This window comes from Siphateles boraxobius, unplaced genomic scaffold (genome assembly GCF_051911475.1).
Source record: "Siphateles boraxobius isolate OS27281-9 unplaced genomic scaffold, OSU_SipBor_1 5, whole genome shotgun sequence".
Lineage (NCBI taxonomy): Eukaryota > Metazoa > Chordata > Actinopteri > Cypriniformes > Leuciscidae > Siphateles > Siphateles boraxobius.
The window spans coordinates 24404002-24426005 of NW_027509141.1; the positions used below are offsets into that span (position 1 = coordinate 24404002).

A 22004-nucleotide genomic window follows, 5' to 3' on the forward strand; every position below is an offset into this window, starting at 1 on the left:
AACCAATATATTGTGTCACAATATATCGCAATACAAAAATGCAATATGTATCATGGATAGTGACAATCTACATTGTGTATAGTTCACCCAAAATAAAAAATTACTATGTAAGAAAAAATTTAATTTTACAGAGTTTTAGTGTCTGTACTACGTTATATATAATGTTGAATATAATGTATAATAATGCAATGGGGGAATGTATGTGTCCTGATAATGCCAAATGTCTTATGTTCCCCCCAAAAAAGTGGCCTACTACATTTTTTTAAATATATCTAGTCAGTGACAGAATGCAAGCATTTTTGTCTAAAATAATTCTGTATTTTCAGCTTCAGAATCATGAATATTTTTATTCTGGTGTCACCATTGTCCTGTGCATTGGGTTACCAACACCAAGTCAAAGCCTAATAATTTACACCTCCAATGAAATACCAAATTTAGTATTGCAATAATATCATATCGTGAGTTGAGTATCACGATATGTACCAAAACGTGATTTGAGGGTATCGTTCTATGTTTCTGATTTGCTCTCTGCTGCTTGTCAGCATAGTCTTGTGATGTAAATCTGAAGGTTACATGTCAGTGATGTTTACGGGACTTGAGGTGTTGACTCTGACCAGTCTAATTAGTAAACGCATGATTTAGAAGCCCTCTGTTCACACAGTGCTGACATGCAGATTTTCGGCTGTATATCATACTGCTGAAGGCCGAAAACACCATTTGCTCTTGATAATTGTGTGTTCAATATTTGTTCAACAGAAAAATACCGCCCCTGCAACTGCTCACGGCATCATTTAAACGCTCAAATCAATTGTTGTAGGTGCCATGGCGTATATGTTCCACTCCAAACAAGTAGGGAATGACGGATACTGATGTTGACTAGATCTGACACAAGTCCCTTTGGCCACAGTTTGCCACAAAAGGGCCTGATGTACAGTATTCAACTGGAGAATCCACATATCCCCCCCCACCTCACTTTAAACTGGCTGGCAGATAAAGGTCTTCCCCATGAAAGAGGCTTGTCAGACCATTTGCATCTGAATACCAAGTGCTGTTGGCAAATTCAAGGAGACTTTGGAAAGTTTGCATACTGAATCAGAGGGTGGACGCACATTCCCCAAGCCATGCCAGCATAGTTATGAGGGCAGGAAGTAGAGTGATGGCGGTACTTGGAGAGGCCCAGGGCATGAAAGTTGGGTCAGGTGCACCACTCTATTTCACCTGTGTCAAATGGCTCTTAGCAGTTTACGTTGTTCTGCCATGTACAAGACCTTCCGTAAAAAGCATTATTAGCTGTCGTTCAGTACCTGCATTCAGAAAGAGCTAATTTTCTTTGTTCTGATTTTGTGTGACTTTTTGTTATTAAAACCATCCTGTTTGTACAATTAGCTTTTCCACAAAGTCATATATCATGCAAAAGTAAAGAAAAATTATCTTGAAAATGTTCTACAGACAATTGAAAACAATTATTTTGCAATTCAAGCGGAAAAAAAATTCTTAAAATAAATTTCTTTTTTTTCTTACCAGCAATATATCTTGATTTCTTTTAATACCATTTATACATTTTGTACTTGTTTTATGCAAGTTTTGCTTGTTCTAAACATAAACCGTGCACATTTTTGCTCCATGTATGCTTAAAAAAAGAAATATTTGGCAACGGGTTAAGAAAAATGAAATTGTTATCTGAAAATATTTTATCTTAATTGAAATTATATATATATATATATATATATATATATATATATATATATATATATATATATACATACATCGTTTTATGTATTATTTGTTTATATTGCAACTTTATTGTTTTAACATTTTTAAAACAATATTTTTGCTTTTAGATTTTTTTTATAAAATGAACTTTTCACAACTAGCTCCAATTTGATAAATGTTATTTTTGCTAACATTTGAATGAGATTTGATATGTTTAAAATTGTTTTACTGAGTCGTTTATTATATCCCTAGGTTTGTCATACCATATCATGTCAACCCAATTTACAATGCGAGCTGGGCAAAACGCTGACAGCAGCAATAACAGGAGCTCAGCGCTAAAGGACATACTGGCAAGCAGAATGGTAGATCAGATACAGAGCATCTGATACTGGCACCATTTTACCTCAAGCCCCTTGTCAAGAATTATTCTCATTATAACGAAGAACCTTTAAAATCAAACATATCTCTCCCATCACCATGCAACTCTTAAAAAATGTTGCAATCAATATGTCGCAATTAACTTACTTTTAATGACAAAACATCGCCTGTTTGTCCTGCTAGAGCTATTTAAGATTGAACTCTTTTCTCAAGCTGTTGTTTTTATCAATTGCCAGCAATGAGTCCTGGAGAGGGACAAGGAGGAGAGGAGGGGCCCGGGGTAAACAGAGCAGCCAAGAGAATTTAAAACAGGAGACCCCCAAGGTCAGACCTCATCCATTCCCCTGAGAGAGAACAATGACGGAGGAGAGAACAGGAATTAACATGGACTGAATGCAGCTGTGTGAGTGTTTGTGAGGGTATGAGAGGAAATATTGGGAGAAACGGAAAGAGAGAGAGGGAGAGTGTCGAGAAGAGCATAGATGAAGGAAAGAAAGCTGTCATATACACAATAAGATTAAAAATATACCCTTTAGATGAGAAGGTCCAGGGATGAGCAGTGGGAGACCCTGCATCTCTTACAGAAAGTTTTGGCTGATAGTTTGAAGGGTGAACCTTGTGTGATCACCTTTGCCCTGAAGACCACAGGGTGCCTGGATCTACAGCACGTTTGGCCTTGACCGCTCTGAGGTAAGATGGGATGAATTTCGCCTGCTGGAAATCGCCAGAATGTTCATTTTTCTGCTGTTGTAACCTGTGTGATTTGAATTAGAAGAAAATAAGCTGTAATTAAGATGGCATGGAGTTTCATGAAAGTTTCATGTTACTTCCATGTGGATTTATGTTTCTAGGGATGACGCTGAGGGAGATGGGTTTCCTGTGGTCTCCAAAACAAACAGTAATTTCTGTCTTAGCTCATGCTTCTTTCTGAATGTAACCCATCACAGTGGGTGGTGTGTTGGGTTAATGCTGTTAAGAAGCTACAAAATCCTTCCATTGTATTTGACTATCAGTTATTAGAGTTATTTTGTTTGACCTGCTCCGAGGACAGAGAACAACTGCTGTGGCTTTTATCCAAAAATTCTGGTGTGAAGTGTTTTGTGCTTGTATACTGATTTGGCAACTTGACTGCAATTTACATCTCGTATGAGTAGTACTGATTTAACAGAGGAAAATGTTTCTCTTCTGCATCAGTGAATCAAAAACACTGTTGTGAATATGGCAGCAAATTCACCTTAAGTCAACAAGTTGATATTCAATAAATCAGTGTTTCTCCATTGGTCTGTTATGATGGGGACATGGACATTAGGGGAAAACAAAGCAAATTGTTCATGAAAAAATGGAAATAAATGTAATTGTGCATAATTAGGATAGAAAAGTAAATAGATTTATTAACTTTCAAAATGCAAGAAAAAAATGCATGCCATATGATGAAGGCCATGGTAGGACTGGTAGGATTGCATGATAATAGTTAAAAGATAATCACAATTATTATATTGATGATTAATGATAATACAAAAGTGATTTGAGAACAATATTTTAGGACACTTTAAAAGATTTACTGGACTTTCCTGTATTTAAGTGTTTATTCAAAATGTTAGACTGGTAAATAACATTTCTGCAGCTGTTTAGTATTTATGCAATTATTTATTCATTTCCAATATTGTCATTGCAAATTCATTGTAGATTATATTAAAGAATTACATGTCTTTTGTCTTTTTTTTTTCTTTTTTTACGATAATGATTTGCATATTCCTCATGACAGTCCCTAATGCATTTTCTACTGCATAAAAAATTGCCCCAACCCTGGCTGTGAGGTCAGTAAACATGCATTTCCATAACCAATTTGTATCACATACCTTCCCTATTCCAATTCATTAACACCCAACTGTCTTCTCTAATAATGACCCTTTCCTCTTCTAACCTTTGGCCCGTATCATTCACCCTCTCTCTGACTCCCTTTGGCCTGTAGCCCGCTGTCATTATCATCCACACCAGCTGCCATGTGTTCAACTGATCCGATCGTTACACTTGGGGAATGAGTAGGTCTCTATGCATCATTAATGATTAATTAATGCCAAGCATCACAAATAAGATCATTTATATGGACGAGCTCCTCAGTTACTCTGCATGGTGACCGAAAGCCCAAAGGAGTAGAAGTGGAGGGATTTTTGAGAAGGTGTGTGTGTATTTGTGTGTGTGTGTGTGTGTGTGTGTGTGTGTGTGTGTGTGTGTGTGTGTGTGTGTGTGTGTGTGTGTGTGTGTGTGTGTGTGTGTGTGTGTGTGTGTGTGTGTGTGTGTGTGTGTGTGTGTGTGTGTGTGTGTGTGTGTGTGTGTGTGTGTGTGTGTGTGCGCGTCAGTGAATGCCATTTCACGTTATCTAAAAAAATATATATCTTAAAAAAATCATTATTCTGAGAGATGGTCTAACTGTGTGTGTGTTAGAGAATGCACAAAAAACACTACTATTCAAAAGTTCTTTAAAAAAAATATATATAAAAAAAGTATATATATACCACCTATATTTATAGGATTAAATGAATCATGAGTGTCAGTAAAGACATTTATAATGTTGAAAAACATTTCTATTTCAAATAATTGTCCTTTTGAACTTTAAATTAATCAAAGAATCCTGAAAAAAAAGCATCACGGTTTTCACAAAAATATTATGCAGCAAAACTGTTTTCAAAATTGATGACATTTTTCTTAAAATTAATTAAAGGATCATATTACACTGAAGACTGGAGTACTGATGCCGAAAATTCAACTTTGCCATCACAGGAGTAAATTACATTTGAAAATTTAGCCTATAAAAAAGTAAAACTGTTGTTTCTAAATTGTAATAATATTTCACAATATAACTGTTTTTACTATTTTCTTGATCAAATTAATGCAGCCGTGGTGAAGATATCATATCATATTGAGTCTTTTAAAAACTTTGTGAGTACTATAAATGCAAAAAATCTTCTACCTTCCTTCTGAATAGACCATTTATTGTGAAACAAGAAAAGTTATGTTTTTACTGAAAAATGTACATTTTATAGGAAATGTTTGATAATGGGCCCTGTATAAATTAGTTACTCTTGTTTTGTTCACCAGGTTGAGAAGAAACAGTGATCTTACTAACTAGTGTGGGAGCTGGAAGACAGGTTAAAGTCATGGCAGTTGGGTGGAGACCGGCCACCCTTCTCCTTGTCTTCATCCTGACGTTCCTCTGCCCCTCGGATGGGACCATGTACCTCTCTGGCCAGAAGCTGAAGACTCGTCTTCAAAGGGATCGACGAAACGTTCGTCCAAACATCATACTCATTCTTACTGATGACCAGGACATTGAACTCGGTGTGTTGCCTATTTGCATTTCTCTCTGTATGTGGGTGCATATTGTTTGTTTGTGAATTTGTGCGCAGTGTGAAATCAAGAATGAGTATATACAGAGTATGATTCACAATTATGAGTCATTATCATATAATTTACTCAAATTCTCTGGAGAAGGGCATCTTACACATTCATTCCAGTTGCATCAGCCAACTGCTGAGGTCAATTGTGCCAAACATGCTGTTTTTCTACTCGATTTTTGGCACTTTAATCACTGAAGTGGCAACATAATGGCCTCACTGCTGGTCTTTGTTCAGGCTTTTCACTCGAACCCTTTTAGGGAGGAAATTTATGGTCAAGCATCTGTTACATAAAATAATCTGCATCTCTTTTGCTCTGTCTCCCTCTTTTTCGAATCTACATATATTGCCTGTTTTTCCCTAAAGGCTCCATGCAGGCCATGAACAAAACAAAGCGCATAATGATGCAGGGCGGCACCCACTTCTCCAATGCGTTTGCCACCACTCCGATGTGCTGCCCTTCTCGATCCTCCATCCTGACTGGGAAATATGTGCACAACCACCACACCTACACCAACAACGAGAACTGCTCATCACCGTCCTGGCAGGCCCACCATGAACCGCACACTTTTGCCGTCCACCTCAACAATTCAGGCTACAGGACAGGTTAGTAAACAGCATGGATCTGTATATGTAGTATTTTTGCAATACTGAATTATGTTCATAAATTTCTTTCAGTTAAGTTGCTTTTTGATCTCAAAATAATCCATTTCTGTTACAGCCTTTTTTGGGAAGTACCTGAATGAGTATAATGGCTCTTATGTGCCTCCTGGCTGGAGAGAATGGGTAGCTCTGGTGAAGAATTCTCGTTTCTACAACTACACACTGTGCCGGAACGGTATCCGAGAAAAGCATGGCTCGGAGTATCCGAAGGTTGTCCGCTGTCTCTTTTCAAAGAACATGACTGAACATTGTCTTATGAAATTTTCCTATATACAGTAGACCAAGTGTAAAACTGTCATATTGGTTTAGCTCATTCACAGTATTTACCCAACATATTTAAGGACGCGCAATGTATTGGTATCATATCGGTTGACAGACGATTTTAGAGAGTTAAGATATTATTAGCTGTGCATGCTCATTTCCTCTATTTTTTAATTTATTGTAGATTAACTTTGCCACAATATGATGGTAATGTAAAGATCGTCTTTAACAGTGTCAATAAATTATTAATGTATTTAAATGTAATCTTTAGCAAATTGCAAAATGAATATCATTCCAATATCCCTAAATTCCCTTGTAGTGTTTAAAACGATTGACTTTAGTGTTCATATAGACAAAACAGCATAAATTAATATTGGCTATATATCAGTTATTGCTCATAACATGAAAATAATTAGCAGCTTATGATCGCCTCAGCCAAAGTTTTAATATTGTCGAATCTTTGAACATAATAATAGACAAACATGATCAAGGATTAAATTATACACCAATGTGCAAGAGTTTGGAGTCGGTAAACTATTTCTTTTTCTTAAAATAAAATAAATTAATACTTTTATTCAGCAAGGATGCATTCAATTGATCAAGTGAGACAGTAAAGACATTCACAATGTTACAAAAATATTTCATTTGAAATAAATGCTGTTCTTTTCAACTTTATATTGATGAAGGAATCCTTTCAAAACATCCTGACTTCTTTCAAAAACTTCAAAAAATCTTACCGTCCCCAAGCTTTTGAACTTTAGTGTATGTGTTTATTAAACACATATTGATACTTTCTTGTATCAGACAGATTTCCCTTACTTCCCTTATTACTTTTACAGGACTATCTCACTGATGTAATCACAAATGACAGTATAAACTACTTCCGTATGTCAAAGAGGATGTACCCGCACAGGCCTGTGATGATGGTCCTGAGCCACGCTGCCCCCCATGGGCCGGAGGATGCAGCACCTCAGTACAGCAGCGCCTTCCCCAATGCATCGCAACACATGTAAGACCCTCTTTCTCTTTCTTTCTCTCTCTCACTCACTAGGAGAATTCACAGTCTGCATGAGGTTATAGCTTCATAAATCTCATTCGGTTTAAATTTTTCAGTCTCCAGCACTTTATCAAATGTTCTCATGCTATTTGAGATACGACAGCCTAATAAATAATGCTCACTGTATAGTACTATAGCCACTATTCTCATTACAAATTAGCTATTTTTAATGAACCACCTCTTATGACTTACTTTCTTGGTTAATTGCAGGAACAGAGGTTTGATTATGTATTCTGTGTACAGTAATTGTTTCCACAGTGCCTCAGGCAAATGATTTCTCTTACGAGAGGTTCTCTCGTATTGCGTAAGTATAGCTTACGCTATGGGAAAGATTAATCTTTTCGAGATATTGAAGTCAAAAAATTATCCTTAATTTTTGTATCCATTGTCAACGCAGTGCCGTAGCTAGCAGACCTTGAGTAGGCTGTCTAGCGTGCTCATAGGCTGCCCTGCGGGAACTGCTCCAGCCTACCACTGAGCCCGACGTGATGTCACGTCCAATAAAGGGCGCTCGCGCCATCACAGCGTCGAAGCCAGCCAGAATGGGCGTGGCTTTGCGTATATAAGCAGGCTCGGAGGCTGAATTCTCTGATTTTCATCTCTTCAGCGAGCTCTACGCATCGCTGGATCTAGAGAAGCCGCCGCCGCCGTCGAAACAGCGACAAGCCAACTAAGGACAGTGCCTGAGGAAGCCGGCTATCTTTGCCACCTTCAGCCTTCCATGCCAGCTACGCTATCCGTCAACGTATCCTTTCTTTACTATCTAAAAGAGTGCGAGACGTCTTTTTCTAGATGCCTCGCTCCACTTGTGGCTCGTGCAGAGCCCCTCTCAGCGTCGGAGACCGCCCCGTTATCTGCACTCTCTGCCTGGGACCGAACCACTCTGCTCTTGCCCTCTCTACCGGAAGATGTGAGCACTGTGAAGAGCTTCCGATGTCGACCCTGCGGGCTCGACTCGAAGCTTGCAAAACTGAAGCTGTCACTCCGCCCTTTGTGGGACTGCGCCCAAAGACCTCCGGAGCCTGCGGCTGCTGCGACACGCTCGCCGGAGTCCCTCCCTCGAGCCTCGCCTACAACCCGCTCTGCCCCCGCGTCTGACGATGAGGCGCAAGGACCCGCCGCTATGGACAGATGTTATATCCTGGCTTCTGATAGTGAGGGTTGGTCGAGTTCTCAGCACTCCGCCGCTTCCTCGACCCAGGAATCCGGCAGGGCCCGCACCAGAGTGGACGCTGAGTTGATGCGCCTCCTCTCACAGGCCGTTGACCTCTATCTGCAGTGAACGGATTCGTCGACCGTTTTCTGTCCGTCGCGCTAGCTCCGCTGCAGGTCGCCCACGTGACCGGCCGTCTGCACGAGCCACTACACAGCGCCCAGTTCAGCCGAGACAGTCCAGCCAATCTTCGCAGCGACAGGTCGGCCGCCCCAGATCGCGCTCAGCTAACCGCAGCAGACCGCACCCCCCAAGCTGAAACCTGAGCAAGCGAAGTCCTCCTAGCAACAGTAGGAGAGAAAAGACGGTTGGGTCTCGCCGCGGCCGGACCACCGTCAAAGCTTTTCGCCCTGTCAGTCCCCTTAACACAGGCTACTGCAGTGAGTTATTTAGCTCGCAAGCGCTCACGCTTACTAACAAGCACTTCGCACACAGCGTCGCGCACGCACCACGAAGTGCAGCCTTACATGAGTCAGAATATGAACGTAAGTCTCGTGCTCGCTTACAAGCGCTCACACTTACTAACATGCACTTCGCCCACGGCGTTAGACGCGCGTCACAAAGTGCAGCCTCATACCGGTCAAGCTATGAATGTAAGTCCCGTGCCCGCTCACGAGCGCCCACGCTTACTAACATACACGCCGCCCACGGCGCCGCTCGCGCATCACAGCTAACGGGACGCTATACATGAATCAGCCTGCTATTGCTGTCAGCGAGCCGCCCCATTCAAGCACAGAGCACGCGCACCGCGCTCATTCCTCCGGTCCAGTTTCTCGAGCCCGCACAGCGCGGCGATCAGAACCCGGAGGTCATTCTGCCCCTAGCTGCAAATATAAAAGCATGGGAAGCGTTTCCAGGGGTATCAAAAGGGCCATAGAACCGGTGCCTCCTTCTCTGAGCGAGTCAGGATTTTACAGCCGTTATTTTCCCGTGCCCAAGAAGGACGGGGGTCTCAGACCCATCTGAGACATTTGAACAAAGCTCTTATGATAAGACCGTTCAAAATGATTACAACCAGACAACTCCTTGCGCAGGTTCGCCTGAGAGACTGGTTTATATCTCTCGATCTGAAAGATGCCTATTTTCAGATTCAGATAATACCCCGTCATAGGCCATTCTTGAGATTCGCCTTCGACGGACAGGTTTATCAGTACACCGTCCTGCCGTTCGGTCTGTCCTTAGCACCCCGCACATTCACGAAGTGCATGGACGCGGCACTCGCCCCCTTGAGAAATCAGGGCATGCGAATTCTGAACTATCTGGACGATTGGCTGGTTCTAGCACAATCAGAGTCAGAAATACTGTCTCACAGAGCTCTGCTCCTCAGTCACCTGGAAAGCCTGGGTCTCACGGTCAACTGGACCAAGAGCTCATTAATGCCCAGTCAGTCAATTTCCTTTTTAGGAAAAGAACTGGACTCCGTGGCTATGACGGCCCGCTTGTCAACACAGCGCGGGCGCTGTGTTCAGCAACTGGCCGCGTCTTTCCAGAAGGACAGCACCGCCCCTCTGAAAACATTCCAGAAGATGCTGGGTTACATGGCTTCAGCCGCTGTGGTACTTCAGCTGGGTTTGCTACGTATGCGCCCGCTACAACGCTGGCTGGCCGCTCGTGTACCTCACCGAGCTTGGAAGTCAGGCTGTGCCCGGATCAGAGTGACTCAGATGTGTATCACAGCTCTGCAGCCCTGGTTAGTGGCCGACTGGTACCAGCGGGTAGTGGTTATGGGGACGGTCTCATACCGGAAGGTCATCTCGACAGACGCTTACAACACGGGTTGGGGTGCGCTCTTCGAGGGCAGACCAGTCTTTGGCCTGTGGTCAGACCGGGAAAAAGTCCTCCATATAAACTGTCTGGAAATGATAGCGGTCGAGAATGCGCTGAAGCGTTTCCTCACGTTTATACAGGACCACCATATTCTAGTCCGATCGGACAACATGTCTGTGGTGTCCTACGTGAACCGCCAGGGCGGTGTCAGATCCAGAAATCTATGCAATCTGGCAGAACGCCTCCTCGTTTGGTCTCAGCACCACCTGCGCTCGCTGAGAGCGGCGCATGTGCCAGGCCATCTGAACGACGGCCCAGACAGACTGTCAGGAACAATGTTCCCCCGGGGGAATGGTCCCTCTACCCTCAAACAGTCCAGTTGCTATGGCACCTTTTCGGCAAAGCGGAAGTCGACATATTTGCAACACAATACAACGCTCACTGCCCAAAGTTCTTTTCAAAGAACGAGGAGGCGCTGGCCCTAATGAACACTATCACGCAGTCTAGAGCTCCTTCTACCAGAAGGCTCTACGCGTCTAAATGGTCTGTGTTCTCTAAATGGTGCGCTGACAAAAATCTGGACCCACTGAAATGTGGGGTTCCGCGGTTGCTCAGTTTCCTTCAAGAGCTATTGGAAAAGGGAAGGTCCCCCTCCACGTTCAAAGTCTATGTGGCAGCCGTCGCAGCGTTCTAAGAATCGACGCGCGGCCAGTCGATGGGCAGGAACGAGCTCATCATCCGCTTCCTCAGAGGAGCCAGGAGGATGAATCCCCCACGCCCCCCTTCAGTTCCTATGTGGGATCTTTCTTTGGTCCTCGAGGCCCTGAAAGCATACCCCTTTGAACCTTTAGACTCTGCGGATCTAAAATACTTACGACTTAAAACCGTTTTTCTGATCGCTCTGTCGTCAGTCAAACGTGTGGGGGACTTAGACGCGCTGTCTGTTAGCGCCGTGTGTCTCGAGTTTGGACCGAATGACTCAAAAGTCATCCTCAAACCTAGACATGGCTATGTTCCTAAAGTGATTGGCACACCGTTCAGAGCACACGTCATTTCGCTATCGGCTCTGCCAGCATCTGATGGCGAGAGTGGTGTTAATCTCCTCTGCCCAGTCAGGGCGCTGATAGTTTACATTACGCGCTCCGCCCCTTTCAGGCGCACTGAGCAGCTTTTCGTTTCGTTTGGTGGGCGCACCAAAGGTCTCGCTGCCTCGAACCACAGTCTATCCAGGTGGATAATAGATGCGATTGCAGCTGCTTATACAGCAAAAGGTCTGCAATGCCCCTTGGGCGTCAGGGCTCATTCCACCAGAGGTGTAGCCTCTTCGTGGGCATGGTCCAGTGGAATTTCTATCCATGACATATGTGTGGCGGCGGGCTGGGCCTCCCTGTCCACCTTTGTCAGATTCTACAATCTGGAAGTTCCCGCCCTGTAGGCGAAACTACTATCAGTCTAAGTGAGAGGTCAGATCTGCCCAGGTACTATCGTGCGCAAACTACTCTCATGTGACTAGCTCTTCTGGTTGAGCTGCACTGTATCAGGTTATGTGGTATATGCTTATACATTGACCGGCATCGCCGCTCTGTATTCCCTGTGAGTGTTTTTCGGCGCTTATATTACATGCGCTTATTCCCTCTGATCTGGGATCCCCGTATCTTTCTGGAACTCATAAGTGGATGCTGGCGCGCACGGCGTTGACAGGGGGTTCCCGTAGCGTAAGCTATACTTTTGCAATACGAGAGAACCTCTCGTAAGAGAACGTACTCGGTTACCTAACGTAACATAAACTAAATTAGCATCCTATTTTATCTAAACACATGTGCACACAAGTTCACTGTTATTTTACTATTGTTTTTTATCATTTTAATTGCTCATTATACAATGAGCACTGCAAATCACAGTGCAAACCAAAAGAAGACAATGCATTGGCCTTTACAATATGAAACAAGACTTCAGAATTCAGTGCAATGAAATTTCTCAGCAATGTTATTCAGCACCAGCAGCACACAATGAATTACACACAAATCTTCTCCATTAACAGACGTTTGAACACTCAAGTTATGGACAAAAACGTAGGACTGTGACTCTAATTTTCCTTGACAACAATGTTAAGTTTTATTCATAGAGAAGTAAAGTGTATAACAAATGTGTAATTTCTTCCAATGGCACAGAAAACAGCTTTTAATAATTCTGAAAATGTCCCACTCAGAACACCAAGCTACAACCATGCCCCCAACCTAGACAAACACTGGATCCTGCGTTACACGGGACCCATGAAGCCTGTGCACATGCAGTTCACCAATATGTTACAGAGAAGAAGGCTGCAGACCCTGCTTTCAGTGGATGACAGCGTTGAGAAGGTCACAGATCATGATAACCTTACAATATAGCACATAGATCATATTTTACATAGAATTTAGCTCCAATCCTTATACATATTCTTTTTTTTTTTGTATATGTGGTGTTATAAGAGTGCTGACAGTACTGATATGATTTTTATCAGTCCGCTGGTCTGTCCGTTTGTAGTGCAAATTTTTCATTGACTCCTTCTGCAAGTTACATCGTTACTCTAGTAATTGACTGAATGAGTGAGTAATTTTAATAATTCATTCAAAAACACTGATTCATTCAGGAATTAACCAAGAAGTCACTGTTAATGAGTAAGTCAGTAAATCATTCAATGAATTGATTCATTCAAAACACATATTCAGATTCAGGAAAGACATGCCAACTATTGTTTATTGCTCTGAGATACGCAATTGTTCTTCAGTGGCTTCGTTTGAAATTATTTCCATTGGCAGAGCAAAAATGGACAAACTGAAACTGACTTTTTCTATTAAAAAGAAAATGATTGAATAGAAAACTAGTGTAAGTACTGCTAGTGTAAGTACTGCTAGTGTAAGTTACACAATATTAACATCTTGTTTATAAAACTGTTTTATGAAAGCAATAATATTTGTCACTTTACTAGTATAACTAGCAAAACCAGAATCTTCTTTCAATTGAACTAAGCCCAAGACAAATACCCTGTACATGTAAACCCACAGTACTTGGCAATAAAGGTGATTCTGGTGAGGCACATCAGCATCTAAAACATAAGAGAGATGCCACTGAAATGTACAGAAAAATGTAGAAATGGACGGGTGTAACTATAGAATTTGTAACGTGGTGTTTACTATCCATCCCCCACAGGTTTACAATATGTTGGTGGAAACTGGGGAGCTTGATAACACCTACATCATTTACATGTCTGATCATGGCTATCACATTGGCCAGTTTGGCTTGGTGAAGGGCAAATCAATGCCATATGATTTTGACATTCGAATCCCCTTCTACCTGAGAGGGCCGAATGTGGAGGCAGGTGGCATGTGAGTCAAAGATATTAAGCTCACAACTTTACTGCAAAATGCTAAAAATAACACATTGTTGATTCTAAGTTTGTGATCTCCTGCAGTAATCCTCACATAGTCCTGAATGTAGACCTAGCCCCTACCTTGCTGGACATGGCCGGATTGGATATTCCATTGGAGATGGATGGCAAGTCCATCCTCAAGCTATTGGAAACAGAACAACCTGTCAACAGGTGCTAAAATACTCCAACATAAACATTTCATGCTTACAATTTAAAAACACAGCCTTTTTCCTCATTATGTTCTTCCAGTTTTACCAGGTTTCATTCTTACAAGAAGGTGAAAGTGTGGAGGGATTCATTCCTGGTAGAGAGGGGGTGAGTACATTTGATCAGGCCAGATGAACCCATGCATTTTTAATTGAACTCCGTATCACAAACTCTTACACTGTATCGCTCTGAAAAAGATTCGTAACCCCAGAAATTGATTAGACACGACTCCATTAGAGAGGCACCAGATGGCACACTGACATCGGACACATCTACAAATTTCGAATAGGGGCTGTATCTAATTCTTTGCTGTTTTTGAGTGGCAACCTGATGTGATCTCTTTCCGATCTACAGGAAGCCTCTGCATAAGCTAGCAGATGGCAAAGAGGTGGAACAGAATTCGCTGCCAAAGTTTCAGCGGGTCAGAGACCTGTGTCAAAGAGCTGAGTACCAGACGCCCTGTGAGCAACCAGGGCAGGTAAATATTCACTTTCAATTACCATGGCATATTCCCTTGATTATTTCCAGTGATTGCCATCTGTCTAGTGCTTTCTAAGTAACCAATCTTCCTCTGTACAGAAGTGGCAGTGTATTGAGGATTCCACTGGTATGCCGAGGCTGTATAAGTGTAAAGGGATGGCGGGTCTCTATGCACCTCGTGCTCTGGGCCTGATGGCTGCTAACAGGCGAGAGATCAACGGAGCTCATTCAGCATCAGTCCACTGTGATTGTGCACCCAACATGCCTCTCAAGAGGAAGAAGGCACTCACCAAAAAGAGTGTGTTACAGTATAGTTTCACATATTTTGTCCAGGTTTTCTTGCTTGCTCAGTGGTTTGGAGTCTTTTTTTTAATGGAAAAGACTAATAATAATTGTGTATTTTGGAGCCACAGCATTGTGGGCAGCGCTTTGACATATAGCGCAGCTGTTGAGTTTAAGTCCTGGCTTAAGATCCTTTGCTGATCCTGCCGCCCTCTTTCTCTCCTCCAATTTATTTCCTGTCTCGTCTATTCAATTCAAAATATTTGAATCACAATTTTAAATTATTAATATTAATGGGATTAGTTCCAAGGAGGCCTGGAAAAAGCTGTTCGTTAGCATTCCCACTCATGAGGCAGCTACAATGTATCAGTTGCTTGGAACTCTTTGGAAGTGTGAAGTTTAAAATTTGCGAAAATAAGGAAATGTATTTTATACTTTCAAGATCCCCCCCAAAAATGGAACTAGTAAACATCTACTATAATATAATGAAACATTTCAGATATTTGCATGTAGCAAAATTATATATAGCAAAAATAAAATAAGTCAGGAAACATGGCTAATTTTAAATGGCAGCCAATGAAGAAATGCTTTTTGCAGCCTGAGTGCCATCAGACAAAAAGGGCTAACCGGATAATAATGCAGATCAAAACCGTATACACCAAAATTAAAATTTTGAAACAAATTGCCCATGCCCACCTTCATGTCATACCAAATCTGCATTATTTCCTTATTCTTGGAACAAAAACGAGATAGTTTGCAGAAGGTCTGGAGTGCTCTTTTTTACATGCAAAAAAAATTCTACCAGTTCCTTTTATTTTTAGGAATCGTGTTCATTAACTACTATCGTATCTACGTCATGGTCTAATTTGATCTTGTATAAGCAATAAAATACCTGTATCTGTAACAAAGTCCTTATACAATATTCCAGAGTTGAAGGCCAAGAAGAGTTTGCCACGGAATCGTTGGGCCCGCTCTGTCACGTATAACTTGGACTCAGATGTGTTCACTCTGGACCTGGAGAAGGGCTACCAGCCGCTCAATCTGAACACCAGCCTTATGCTTGGCAGAAAGCAGGCAGTGTATGGAGAGAATGAAGAATACAGCGGAATGGGACCCGCAGACGCCAAATTCAACACCCTCACGCCACCTGCTGCTCTTAAAGTCACCTACAGGTTCATTACAGACAGTCAGTTACTGTGGATGATAACAGCTAGTGGCAATGAAAAACAAGGAACAAATCTGTGGTTTCCATTATGTAAAACTTTTCTTTTTTGTTCAGATGCTCAATTCTGATGAATGACACAGTCAGGTGTGATGGTGGATTATATAAATCTCTACAAGCATGGAAAGATCACAAACTACACATTGAGCATGAGGTAAGATCATGGTTAAATTGTTCTAATACAACCTTAATGAAAACAAACCAAAATAATGCTTTAATTTACTACATTCCCAACTAACATGGACGTTCAGACAAGGTTTTCTCCAAGTTATGAACAAATGTTCTTCCAGTAACGTTAATAGAATGTTTGTTTAAAGTTATCTAGTCTTTAATAATGTTCTCAAAACAGCACAAAAACATTTTTATAGTTCATTTATGGAACTTTTTTGTTGAAACATTTCATTTTAGAATGTTACTTGTTTCAGAATTTTCAGAGAACATTCAAAAGTAACGTTCCCATAATGTTTGCAAACTTATCAAATGTAATGTTCCCTTAACATTTGTATAACCAAGAAAAAAACATTTTTAAAATGTTAAAAACGGGACATTTTGAACATTCAGAAAACGTTTCCATAACTTAACAAAACCTTGTTAGAACATATTTTAGTTAGCTGGGTTAGGTTTTACTTTTAACCACTTTTTTCTCTTATGAAGATTGAGACTTTGCAGACCAAAATAAAGAACCTCAGAGAGGTCAAAGGGCATCTAAAGCAGGTTCGACCAAAAGAGTGTGAATGTAACCAAAACACGTAAGCTTTTCATACTTTCATTAACTGCTTAAGTGTTGGTTTGCTCTTTTTTACACAATAGAAAAAATCATGTAATATTTGCTTTAAAGGTATCAGTACAACAATAGAGCACTGTTCAAACTCAAATCAGGGCGGATACATTCTGTCAAGTAGGTTTTCATTCATCATCTGTCATTAACTTCAAGGAAGGCACATTAATGCCTAATGTTGTAATCTAACACACACTTAGACAGTTGATAGTAAAGACATCTATTCTTTTAATCTAAGTGGAATGACCTCCAAAGATAAGAAACAGTGGCTGATGAAAGAGCAGAAACGCAGGAAGAAGCTGAGGAAGCTCCTGAAGCGCCTCCGTAATAATGACACTTGCAGCATGCCTGGCCTCACCTGCTTCACACATGACAACCAACACTGGCAGACCGCCCCCTTCTGGACAAGTACCGCATAGCACATCACCCCAGTTGTTTTATGCCACAAAACTTTTACTTACTAGTTAAATTATTATATAATTTCACTAAAATTATGTTTTTGTGTTGTCAGTGGGGACGTTTTGTGCTTGCACGAGTGCCAACAATAACACTTACTGGTGTCTGAGGACTATCAATGAGACGCACAACTTCCTATTTTGTGAGTTTGCCACTGGCTTCCTGGAGTATTTTGATCTTAACACAGATCCTTATCAGGTAGATCTTTATCTTTTTATCTCCTTTACCATTTTTAATAATTTAATAAGATTTGTCAAGTAGTCATGGGAACCGCTATAATTTCCACTGTTGTTTTTTTGCTGTGTGCAGCTGATAAATGGCGTGAGCACGCTTGATCGTGATGCGGTGAATCACATGCACCAGGAGCTCATGAAACTGCGCAGCTGCAAAGGTCACAAAGAGTGCAATCAGGAGACAGGTGAGTCATGCCACGTGTTTGATTTAAAATCTTTGCTTTGATGTTGCATTTCAACATAAAACCAATAAATATACAATTTATAACCAAGTGACTCATCATATCTCTTACAGGTGGTAAAGAAAGAAACTCTTTGTACGATTATAGGTATGGTTTCATTCTTATATTTTATGGCTGATTAAAAATATGTTTATATATTTTATTCTGTATATATGTGAAAAAGAAATCGTTTGTTACATTATAAATGTTAACTTTTGATCAATTAAACATGTCTGCTGAAAAATATTATATTAAATATTATCAAAGAATCCTGAAAAAATGTATCACGGTTCCCACAAAAATATTAAGCAGAAACCGTTTTCAACAATAACAGGAAATGTTTCTTGAGCACCAAATCTTTTAGATCATTAGAATTATTTCTGAAATATCATGTGACACTGAAGACTGGAGTATTGATGCTGAAAATTCAGCTTTGCAATCATTTGAATAAATGACTTTTTACAAAAAAAGTAACATTTATTTTAAATTGTTATACTATTTAATATTTAATGTTTTTACTTATTTTTTGCTCAATTAAATGCAGTCTTGTTGAGCATAAGAGACTTCAAAGAATTATTATATATTCTATAATATTTATTTATTAGTTATAAAGTTAGTTATAAAGGCTTTAACAGATCTGGATCTTGGGAAATAAATAATGTCCCATCTTTGGTGTGTGTGTGTGTGTGTGTGTGTGTGTGTGTGTGTGTGTGTGTGTGTGTGTGTGTGTGTGTGTGTGTGTGTGTGTGTGTGTGTGTGTGTGTGTGTGTGTGTGTGTGTGTGCGTGTGTGCGTTTGTATATGTGGTTTATGAAGTCACAAATGTATATAATGACATGGGGTAGAGAGGTTTAGGGAATAGAACATACAGTTTGTACAATATAAAAGTCATTGTCTATGGAAAGTCCCCATAAAAAATGAAAACCCAACGTGTGTGTGTGTGTGTGTGTGTGTGTGTGTGTGTGTGTGTGTGTGTGTGTGTGTGTGTGTTCTCCACATGCTTCAGGCCCCTTCATCGTCGAAAGAGGCCAAAAGTGAAGAAACCATCCTCCAAATCAATGTGAGTTTGTTGTACACACCATCTGCTTAATATAATTCAGCCAGCCAGTTATCAGCACTAATCCTCAGTAGTCCTCCTCCCTCTGTCATACAATGTATGTGCATGCTGTCCCTCGCTGCATGAGCAGCTTTTCAATTCTCCGGACATTCCTTTAGATGCACACGTGACGACAAGAGTCCTTCATTACTGATAAGAAAAAGTGTGTTAACGAAGTACAGAGTGGTGCAGACTGCCCCACTGCCATAATTACACATTGTCCTCGTTTTGTACATGACTTTCTTTTCTCTTTATGTTGTTCTTACTTTGCTCAAACATAGACTCCTGTTATCAGAATTAAGATTTTTTTTATTGTCTGTTTACACAGGGGCCAAATTTGGGAAGGATGGGTAGGTTAGTTTATCACTACAATCCACTGTGAAGGATGCACAGAGGTGAGGAATGTGAACTAATGAACTCCTGACCTGAGGACAGCCAGTAAACTCTGCAAACGTCCAGTTATTATGAAGTGTGGATTCTGAGAGAGTCATATCAGTGTGGCCATCTCATTTTCTCTCTCAATGCATTTTTCTATTTACAGTTTTTGATTCACTTCAGTTTTGGGAACTTTTTAATGAAAGACATCTACCATGGAAACTTTTTACCATAAGGGACTTTGATGGATTTTTTTTTTAAATAAGCCAATCTCCATCCAACCCAGCACCTAACATTTCGTGGCTAAAATCAGTCCCCTTCACTGTTCTCATAAGACAAGAAAACTCACATGGCTCATCATTGAGATATAAACTTGTCATCTATAAACACACTACTCCTTTATTATTCCTCCTGTAAGACTGTGATTGTGGGACTCAGATACTGTGTTAAATACAGGGCCGACGTACTCTGACCTAGTTGCTGCTGTGGATATTGTAATATTACTCTCAAACTGAAAATCCCAAGGAAACGTCATGATACTTTACACATGTTGTGCTATATAATAATAATGTCACCAACTTATGTGATTCCGTTCATGGAAATGTTGCTTTTTGAAACATGGTGCTACTTTAAGTTAACACTTGGAACTGAATGCATAATATCTATTTGAATGTATGTGCAATTAATGTAAATATTAGTATATTTTTACCAGACTGAACATATGGTAGTTTCTCTTTGTGACTGTTCTGAAAAGAGAGCACCCTCAGTCTAACAAATGTTTTATGTTTATCTGAATGCACTTATGAATAACATACTAAAACAGTGTTGGAGTAATGATGTGTTATAATAGTTAAATTCAAATATCTGTGTAGGTGTCATTACAAACCAATTCCTTCCCTTTTTGCTGTTTTCCATTGACTTGAAATATGGAAAGCAATGAAGGTATAGTAGTTGGTGAATAAAGTGTTAAATACCCAGGTTTATGCCTTTTTCATATTCCCCATATATATTTTTGTTTTAGAAAGAAACAACTAAAACCAGTCTAAAACTAATTGACTAGTCTTTACTGGTCTCTCGTGTTTGTCTGTTGGCTAGTTTTGTTTGGGTTTTGGGCACTTTTTAGCTCATCAGACTGTGAGACCATCCAAATACTTTATCCAAAACCGGGAGACCATTTAAACCAGCTTAGTTATTTTTTTTTGCCTTTTATGAATCTTCTAAATTTTATGTTTTACTTATAAGATATATGTATGTGTGTCCTGGTCTCTCATCTTGTTTTTGTCACCCAGTCTAAGCTGGTTTGCTGGTCTTGGTTGTTTTCCCTGCATGGTGTTAGTTTCCGTGGTTTGTGTTTACCATGTGGCTGATGATCAGCTACATCATCTGAACCCAATTTGAGCCAGGATGGGATACCATAAAAAAAAAAAAAGAAACTAAAACCAGGCTTCGAGATCAGAAAGAGCAGCCTTAACCTTAACTATTCTACAACGACATTTTGTGCTCCGTTGTGTTGCCTTATTCGCCAGCAGGTGGCGCTTTCCGGATAATCCGATATAGCCTACTGTAAATCCCTTCAGGCAATCAAATATATATTAATCCAACTCCACCTGAACTTGCACCTGTCGTGCAGTATAAACCAACATAAAAAACTCTCCACCACATATAGTTTGTTTTACTAAACTTTTTGGGCGTCACATTTACTCCGTATCAGCCAGGTAAGTTAAACCGGAGTTTCAGTATCTGTGTGTAGGGGGTGGAGAGAGCGAGAGAGAGAGCGGTGCTCACGAGACACCCCCCAGCCATCCAGACCAGCTCACGCGCACACAGCCAGCACAGGCGCGCGAGCATTCAGGACTCTGAACATATCACGAAGCCCTCGCGCAGGACGTCCGACAGACCGAGGAGATAAAGTTTTACCGTCTTTACGCTATCCTTTTATACTTTTTTGTGGTTTAACCGTACAATGTGAGAAGAAATGGCTGGGAAAAGGTAAGTTTGAATCTTTCTTTTGGACAATTAACCAAGTTTTTGACACGTGAAGTTAGCGCGGTGTCTCTCTTGTACGTTAGCCCCTCAACTAGTTTTGGACCTGTAAATTAACTATTAACGTTACTAGGAAACTATAAATACAACTCAATTTGCTTAAGATGTCGGCTATAAATCCTTATGAAAGAAAATATGGAGATTGTGTGAATGGAGAGATGATTTTCCCACGACTCACGAGGAGTCAGTCAAGTGAAATTGTGTTCAGTTTGCTGCTGTCGTTTGTTCAGTCGTGTCATTAAATCAGCATCACTGCCGGAGGCCAACTGTTTCCTCCATATGTATTTGAACTGATTTTATTTGAACCGACTTCACTATAAACATAGCTCAGTCACAGATTATTGGCTGTTTTGACTAACTTGGTGTTCCTCTTACTGTAATCTCAGACTGATCTTATCTGATAAAAAAAGGATAAACTACAGTCCTGTTCACTGATCTTCTTGAGATATGGAACAAAACAAGTTTCACAACTTTACCCGGCTTTCCATTTGTTTTCATTCCATTCTTAAGTAATTAGATATGATCACCACTAGTATGTAGTTGGCTGCCACTTTTTAATGTTTTACAACTGTGTCCTTACTTTTGGTCTCCACATATTTATTAAAATAAATAAATAAAATCAGGACGTATCAAAGTCAGATTTTTTTCCTGAAGATCTTTCTATATTTCACTCCATTTGAGTTCAACAACATCACAAGCTCTTATGATATGTACTTTTTGTATATAATTTAATTTTGCTTATATATTGTTTCT

General features: G+C 40.5%; 2 protein-coding genes across 5 annotated transcripts in view; both read left to right on the forward strand.

Annotated features, from left to right (window-relative positions):
• Positions 1 to 20186, forward strand: part of sulf2a (sulfatase 2a) — a 35558-nt gene extending 15372 nt beyond the window's left edge. For 2 of the 4 annotated variants that reach the window (XM_077203461.1, XM_077203463.1), the window contains 20 exons: positions 5191 to 5430; positions 5853 to 6092; positions 6208 to 6359; positions 7250 to 7419; positions 12657 to 12807; positions 13640 to 13815; positions 13902 to 14030; positions 14109 to 14174; positions 14421 to 14544; positions 14646 to 14844; positions 15757 to 16000; positions 16108 to 16204; positions 16705 to 16799; positions 16889 to 16948; positions 17067 to 17236; positions 17340 to 17482; positions 17594 to 17702; positions 17813 to 17846; positions 18744 to 18797; positions 19162 to 20186. In XM_077203461.1, the coding sequence (XP_077059576.1) occupies positions 5250 to 5430; positions 5853 to 6092; positions 6208 to 6359; positions 7250 to 7419; positions 12657 to 12807; positions 13640 to 13815; positions 13902 to 14030; positions 14109 to 14174; positions 14421 to 14544; positions 14646 to 14844; positions 15757 to 16000; positions 16108 to 16204; positions 16705 to 16799; positions 16889 to 16948; positions 17067 to 17236; positions 17340 to 17482; positions 17594 to 17702; positions 17813 to 17846; positions 18744 to 18797; positions 19162 to 19192 (2625 nt within the window). In that variant the 5' untranslated portion in view covers positions 5191 to 5249 and the 3' untranslated portion in view covers positions 19193 to 20186. Of the gene's footprint in view, positions 1 to 2363; positions 2495 to 2516; positions 2782 to 5190; positions 5431 to 5852; positions 6093 to 6207; positions 6360 to 7249; positions 7420 to 12656; positions 12808 to 13639; positions 13816 to 13901; positions 14031 to 14108; positions 14175 to 14420; positions 14545 to 14645; positions 14845 to 15756; positions 16001 to 16107; positions 16205 to 16704; positions 16800 to 16888; positions 16949 to 17066; positions 17237 to 17339; positions 17483 to 17593; positions 17703 to 17812; positions 17847 to 18743; positions 18798 to 19161 lie in introns of those variants that run through there. The other 2 variants (XM_077203462.1, XM_077203464.1) reach the window with 2 other exon arrangements.
• Positions 20187 to 20823: 637 nt separating this feature from the next.
• The window catches only part of arhgap46a (Rho GTPase activating protein 46a), a 46509-nt gene continuing 45328 nt past the window's right edge, over positions 20824 to 22004 (forward strand). The window contains exon 1 of the mRNA XM_077203465.1: positions 20824 to 21197. Coding sequence (XP_077059580.1) covers positions 21184 to 21197 — 14 coding nt within the window. The 5' untranslated portion in view covers positions 20824 to 21183. The remainder of the gene's footprint in view (positions 21198 to 22004) is intronic.